This window comes from Vigna angularis, chromosome 2 (assembly GCF_016808095.1).
Source record: "Vigna angularis cultivar LongXiaoDou No.4 chromosome 2, ASM1680809v1, whole genome shotgun sequence".
NCBI classification, from domain to species: Eukaryota; Viridiplantae; Streptophyta; class Magnoliopsida; order Fabales; family Fabaceae; genus Vigna; species Vigna angularis.
This window is the reverse complement of record NC_068971.1, coordinates 21,236,825-21,244,818: the sequence shown is the minus strand read 5'-3', so window position 1 is coordinate 21,244,818 and position 7,994 is coordinate 21,236,825. Positions and strand designations below refer to the sequence as shown.

At 29.4% G+C, this 7,994-nt stretch overlaps 1 protein-coding gene across 2 annotated transcripts; it reads right to left on the bottom strand.

The window, feature by feature from the left end:
- Nucleotides 1-642: 642 nt before the first annotated feature.
- LOC108326822 (UV-B-induced protein At3g17800, chloroplastic) lies at nucleotides 643-4,292 on the bottom strand. Of its 2 annotated transcripts, XM_052873409.1 has the most exons (3): nucleotides 3,698-4,292; nucleotides 1,273-1,626; nucleotides 1,058-1,196 (listed from the first exon to the last, which is right to left on the bottom strand). In XM_052873409.1, the coding sequence occupies exons 1-3, from the start codon at nucleotides 4,045-4,047 to the stop codon at nucleotides 1,166-1,168; spliced, it is 735 nt and encodes a 244-aa protein (XP_052729369.1). In that variant the 5' UTR covers nucleotides 4,048-4,292; the 3' UTR covers nucleotides 1,058-1,165. The 2 variants fall into 2 exon arrangements, with proteins under 2 accessions (XP_017415887.1, XP_052729369.1); XM_017560398.2 differs by having other exon boundaries at nucleotides 643-1,626; nucleotides 3,698-4,290.
- Nucleotides 4,293-7,994: the final 3,702 nt, after the last annotated feature.

Sequence of the window (7,994 nt, the reverse complement as noted above, 5' to 3'; positions counted from 1 at the left end):
AAAAAAAAAGACGTGTTTGAAACACAAGAAAGAATAGAGAAAAATATATAATGGAAAGAGAAACAAAAGGAAAAGAAATCAGGGTAGAAAACGAAGTTTTAAAGAAATATAATTATAATTTAAAAATATTAACTAGTTATTTTCTTCTCTTAGTAATGTTTATCAACAAATTTATTCACATTTTTCTTTAATCGTTAAAGTAATAGTATTCTCTAATTACTAAATTTGTTTAGGCACCATGTTATTAATGTAAAAGGCTAAAAGATTTTACAATACTATTTCAGGTTTACCAAGTCATATTAATGTTAAAATATTAAAGATTTTACATATGGCTAATCTCTATAAAAACCCCAATTGATCATTCATCATCTTCAATGAAATGTTCTATCCTAATCACTTTATTTTTGGAGTACTCAAACTCGATATTTTAATTCAGAGAAACAAACTAAAATTCACTCAAACCAAAAATATACCAATGTTGCTAATTACAGAATTTAACTGAACAGTTTCAACTATAGTTGGAATTGTGACCAAATGAACAAGTAAAACATTCTTTAAAAAAATGGCATTTATAACCATCATACGAAAAACTGCACAAAACCAAACACAGATCTATATAAAGTAAACAACTTTAACTATGTCGCCCTTTAAAATCTTCATCTTTATTCTTTCCCAGCTACCATCCAAGCATTAAAAACTATACATTATTCAGAGGTAATGCATCATCCTATACATAATAAAGTTATCCTAAATCTAACCACATTTATATACAAAGAGAATAGGCCTAAAAGTGGAAACTTACTTAGCAACATGATTCTCCTTTACTTTAACTCATGATCTTTAAGCTTATAAACATTGTCAATATAATCTTCTGTTTCCCACAGGAAGGATCCAAATGCAATAGCCTCCAAGACTAGCCTCCTCAGACTAGAAAATGAAGTTACAATAACATCATCATGCTTAGACAAACCAGATTTCCCATTTCCAAAAAGTGCATTACTATGACTCTCAACCAACTGCAGAGCTTCCTTAGATCTCAGTTTTGCACACCTCTGAAATGAGCCAGGGTGAAAGCTCATAACATAACATTTTATATCCTCAATTCCCTCTTCCTGCCTGATCAAATCATGCCACACAGATTGCATGTCATTCTTGTTGCCAAGCATCACATCTTTTGACCCGAATCGATACATGTCCTGAAATGAAGGGCAAGATTTCTGACCCGGATGAAGACCATGGTTAGATGAAGAAAGACTTTGCTCTAGGGTGTACCTCAATGAAACTGACTTCAGAAAGTAACCATATAATATGGAGGCAACATAAACTCGAGCAAGCCAGCTATGTCGAATTGGAGTGGTTTCCCAACTTTCCCTCACACTAGGATTTGATTTCAAGCCTGTGACAGTGCTGACATGTTGCCTTATGATATCCAAAACTTCCATGCTGTGAATAGACTCCAGATCCCAATCCTTAGAAGGCAATATCTCTAGCCTTCCATTGTATAAGCAACTAGAAAGCTTTGGAACCAAATGGACCCTGATTTCAGAAAACTTGTATAGAATCAGCAAATACATTACATCTGATATAGCAACCATACACTCATCCTCCTTCACTTTTGCAATCCTCCTGGAATTCAGAAACATTTAAGTCAATACATTCCACAAGTACCACTAGTATTTGTAGTGTTATGCATTTCTCACTTTTACATATGCACAAAGGTCTAATATGTTCAGTTTGCATTGCAACAGATGATTCTAAATCAATAAACATTAACTTTAGACAACCAAGTTTTGTGAGGCATTGGTTAAGGCTAAAATTCTTAAAACCAGGTTGTTTTGCACCAAACATAAGGAACTGACACATATATTCAGCAAAGAGCAGTTACAGTTTCTAAATATCAGGCTATTGGATCTCCAAAGTAACACAATTACAGTAGGTTAATGCAGATAAACTTGGCACCCCCAGAAATAATGTACAAGGAAATTAACGAACTGGAAACAAAAATGGAAAAACCTCTCAATCTCGGCTTTTCAAAGAGTAACAATTTGATAAATGGTGATCAGACTGCAGGGAGTTGGCATCAAACATAATGGATAACACCAATCCTATACAGAATAATGTTGTTATCTATGGTAAGATCAAACAAATAACCACAGAGCTGGATGTATCATTGATCATAAAATGCAAAAAATGTCCACATTTCCAGCCGTCTTGCACTCTTCTAATATTAAATAAAAGAAAGAAAAGAGAAAAACAACATGAGCAGAATCAAGACATCTTTGAAAAGCTCCTTTCAAGTTCTCAAATAACAGTGAACAAAATGACCAACAGACAATCCTACTGGTATGATGGATCTTGTAAAAGAAAACAAATGTTGTATGATTGCTGAAAATCCACTAGTGTAAGACTTCGTAACAATAAATATATTTCATATGGAGGACTGGAAGGAGTAAACCAACTCTTTATTCTTACAATTTACATCAAGGCATTTAAATCAAAAACTGTGAATATAGTTTTTCATTCAATAAACATTTTAATAGTATAAATAATCCAGTGTATGGTTATCTCCTCAGCTCTACATTGAAAAGCTGTTTGCACCTTAATGACTATCAATGTTTATTGAAGAAGAATATCATTAAAACAAGTCAATACTGTCAGAATTTCTAACATACGATTCAATACAGGTCCATCCCATTTGCTTCTGGTTTATGGGTACTTCTCATATTGACCTTTCTCCTGATTTAATTATGCATTGTGCAAACTCACGCACTGTTGAACCCTTATTTTTTTTTTACCTTGCCAGCACTTTTCTATGAAACATTACATTTGATCTTGATTAGTATCTTGGTATTTGATAAAGGTTTCGTAGGTTGCTCTCTTGATTCTTATCTAGTTCTTATTTTGATTAGGAAAATTTCATCCACTCAAGTTGGAAATTGTCTCTTTCATATATAATCAATTTTCTTCCTATAAAAAAGAAAGGAACAAGAGGCCTATTAAAGGTAAGTACAAAACAAAATATACCAAGTTTTTCACTGTTTAGAAAGTTCGCTCTCCTCTTACATTAACCATCACTAGCCTTTACCAGTTTAGAGTGAAATACAACACAACCTTCTCCTTCCTCAAATGTGAGGTTTTTTAATATAAACGGTTCAGTCTCACATAAAAAGTTGCTTCATTATTGTTTCCAAATAAACTAAAATAGATCTTTTTCAAGCCACATCATATAACAACAAAAACTAAAAGAAGAATAGATGGAAGTTTCTACCATATAGTCTAAGATCACTGTATTTCCTTCATACTGTAGTAGGGAGTGAAAATTTTAGGGATTCAAAGGAACAAAAAATGCATGAGAAAACCTCCACAGAATTTTCAGCCCCAATGGCTAAAATTTAATCAAATATACACACGAAAAATATAATTTAATGTTCACAAAATTTTACCATAAATAAAAGTCTGTAATTCAGTAATTGTGTAAAACGAATTTTTTTAAGTGTTCAAATTAAATTAAAAACAGTAAATTACAGCACAAATTAAAAAACTTTAACTATTTAAATTAAACTAAAAATCATAAATTAGATGCAATCAAATGCATACATGCACGTGTACTTTAATTAACATGAAGACAATGTTAGGGAATCAAGGAGAGCTAAAAATTCCAATAACCAATAAGGGATAATTGGAATTGGAGAGAAACCTGTGAAGCAGGGCTTCATCAGAGTTCTGACTGATAACCATGCGAGCAATAGCAGAGTCTCTATCCTCACTCAACATCTTCAACTCTTCCTTGGCAGCAACGTGGAACATTTGGCGGCGATTCTGCAAGACGCCACCGAGGAACTTCCCCACGAGAGAGTTTGGCTCAAGGGGAGCGTTGAGGCTGCTGAACTCGCAGTGTCTCCTTCCCGCACTGGCCCTCACCGTCAACCCTTTCGGAAACGATCTCAACTGGGTTTTGAACGAAGCTGATGATGACGGTGGTGGCTGTGAAGGAGTGAGCATGGTCCTAAGGTGGAGGTGGTGGTTGTTGGAGACACTTTTTTCCATTTTGTTGAAGACCCAAAGAAAAAAATTGGATCTTTTGGCTTCTTTTTTTATCTGGCTGTGGTTAGAGAAGATGGAGCAATGAAGGGTTGGTTTGAGAAGTGTGATGAGTGAAGTGGTATGCTGCAGAGTAACAGAATCCTGAAAGGAAGATTTTGGCTGGTAAAAGGATAGGGTTTGTTTGACACTTTTGTGGAATGAAAGGATTTCAGTTATGATGAATGAATGTTGTAGATAAAGTTGGTCCTATAAATAATAGGTATAAGTGATAGATAACATGAGATTGATATACACACTTGAGGAAAGAACTCTATTATGTATAAATGCAGAAATTGAAATTCAAGTCAAATTACATTACAAAATTCAAGTCAAATAAAATATATTTAAGTTCTAATTATATATTATTAATATAACTAGGAAAATGTTTAAAGTTCATCTCATTTAATTGAAGAAAATAAAATAAAAATATATGTGAAATATAGAAGAGAAGTAAATATAGAATAATAATAATAATAATAAAATCTTTTATTACCAAAGAAATTATATTTGAACCTAGTGTTATAATAGGCATACATATATATTTAAAAGAGATGTCATAGGGAGATGGTTTCTATTATTGTACATTTTTCATATTATTTTTATTATAATTAACATAACATGTATTGGATGAAAAGTATAAATATGTAAGCATTTTGCTTTCTCTTCCAATTCATAAGTTTGTACTTTTAATAAAATTTTAACAATAAAAAAACCGACTTAACAGCAACTTTTCATTAATAATAAAGCCTTTCTCATTTGGAGATAAAAAATATTATGATTTGTTACTTATGGTATTCAATTTTGACTCTAAAACATTGTTTATATTATCTTTTAAAATGCTTGTTATTTTGTAGATAATAAATGTGTTTGAATAATTTTTTTCATATCCATTTAAATACTGATTTGGATTATGAATGGATGATATTTGAAAAGACTAATGTCCATGTAATTCTTCAATTAGAAAAGTAGGAGTACTCACTCATTGCAACTATTCCTATATTTATTTATTTTGATAAAAAAGAATTTAAAACTTGATTCGTGATCAAAATCTGAAAATGAAAGAATCATAGAAAAGTGGATATGAGAATAGCTAGTATAGTTGTTTGATGGTATGCACATATTTTGACATTGATGAGTGGTATTGTAAAGAAACGTGGACACGTAAGGTGAGTTTTAATGTAAAATAATTGTTCATTGTTGAAAAAGATAATCTCAAGAGAGAAGAATGAGATGAAAAGAACAAAACAGAAAAGAAAAGAAAAGAAGCCGGCCGAAGAAACAACAACCCATCTTCGTAATTCTGACAAATAATACTTTTTTTTTTAAGGTTCATTATGTGTTTTTTTTTTTCTCTTTTATTGCTGAAACTTTGTGGCCAAACAAACTCACAAATCATTTAGGGATGTGTCAATTTTTCAATAACAGATAAGATAAGAATAGCTTTCTAGGTTCAGATAAGATTGATTAGTACATCCAACTGTGTATAGCTCTTATTATAAATTGTATTTTATTAAAGATATATTCAAATGATATAGTATCACAACTTATTAATATTAAAAACAAAAATGATATATTTTATAAGTTTTCAACATCTAAAAATAAAATACATCTTAATATTCAACAATACCTAATAATAATTTTTCTAAAAATAGTAATGTTTTTGGAAAAATTTAAAAGTATCTTATTTTTTATTTTTAAGAAAAAATAAAAAAGTATCAAATTGAAAAATAAAGAACAATTTTGAACTAAATTTTTACTAATTATATCTTTCTGTTTTAGTTTTTTTTCATTATATATATATATATATATATATATATATATATAAAAGACATAATTTAAATTATATTTAAGAGAGAGTAAACACAGAAGATTAAGCCAATGAAATGTATATTTCAACTGGTGTATATATAATCATTTAGTATACAAAATAAAATTTATTTTATCATATTTTTGTATGTTACATATTAATGTAAACAACATATAATTTGATTTAAATTTAAAGTAATAACTCAATTATATCAATAATATTTTTACCCAAAAAAAGAGTGTTGATCATATAATGTAAAACAAAAGAGTTGACTTGCTGGATATTAAGTGCCAGTTAAAGAAGATGGATTTACATAAAATTCGTCCACACTCAAGACTGTATGAATACAAAAAAAAAAATATAAGCATAATATAAGAAATTGAATTAGTATTCTATTTGGAATTACATAGTATTTATAACTCAAGACTGTATGAATACAAAAAAATATAATCCCATAGTATAAGAAATTGAACTAGTATTCTATTTGGAATTACATAGTATTTATAAGTCTATTTTAACTGAATATGACATGTATCAATAAAAAAAATCTTTATTATATTATATTTTATTTAATTCCTTATTTATTATAATATATATATATATATATATATATATATATATATAATATTTCTTAAATTAAGAAATTGCAACATTGGTATAATATTATTTCATTATAATATTATTTCATTATCTACTAACTGTTATTTGATGGATATTATTTATGATTGAATATTATTAGATATTGTATAATTTACTAGTGATAGGTAATAATAATATTTTAGAAATAATAGTTGTTTGAATATTGGAATATCGAGAAAGAGATATAATTGATTTAGAAGGTGAGACTATCATTTGTCTATGGATTCTCATTATCCTCTTATTTATTAATACATTTTATGTAAGAACATAGGGTAAAAAATATTAAATTTGGTAGGTGTTTTAAAATAATAAGATAAAATATTATAAAATTTAAAAATAAGTTGATTAAATAAATAAAATTTTTTAAACTTGTCTCATTATCTTAAATACTCACTATTATATAGTCTCGCTGAGTGAGTGTGGTCGTTGAGCGAGCAAAACCCACTATTTCTGTATTCGCATAACAAGTTTGGGCGTTGAGCGACCAGTCCAGAACATGTTTTGATTATTTTTTTCTTTTTTTTCTGATAACTTTGAACTATGATTGGACTTTGAAGATCGTGTAAAAGCATCTATTATATTATATGATGGTTTATTCTTGAGGTTATGAATGTATTTAAAGTATGGTTGAAAAGTGTTTCTAAGGTGAAATTATTGGTTGGTGGTTTCAACTATTGTTACTGTGAATGCAGGGAGCTCAGTCTTAGGGGTTATCTTAAAACTCTAATGGTCTTTCATTCTCAAGTAGAGAAGATTGACACATGTAGTGAGAGTAGCTAGAGATCTTAGTCTAGGTGCTTTCAGTATGTCCTATGAAGAGGTAGAGACTAACCTTGTGAGAGTGGTAGGGTGAAATCTACTGGTAATGACTTTGCAAAGCATAGAGGCCACCACAAGTGCACAACCCATCATAGCTTGACATTCATTCTAAGTCTGGATAGTCCAGTCTAGGTCATTGCATGTTAAGATGTTTGGTTTGATTTATATTACACTTGATTCATGTATGAAAAGTTTTAAGTTTATAATGATTTGTTTTTGCATCTAGATTACCCTTTTGTTTGTGATTGTTTGTATGTTTCCTTGATTCTTTTCTCTGCTATGATCATTTGGTGGGTGTGAGCAGAAGGTGATGAGGTTTCCCTAGAGCAGGCTTTAGATGAAGGGACTGTAGATGTTTAGTTTCTCTTTTAGATTTGTTCTTGTTTATAGTTTTGGTTTTACTTAGTTTGTATATATATATATAAAGTTTCTTTCATGATTACTTAGATAACTGTAATAACTTTATAGTTCTTGTCTTTTTCGATTGTTCTTGTTTTTATTAAAAATTGTGATGACTATTTTATAGTATTTATACTATATTTTGGGATGTTACATTTCACATATTATTCTTACAAATAATAAAGAATTTATTTGTAAGTATTTATTTGTTTATTTACATAAACTATAGTTTTTACTAACCCTTTTA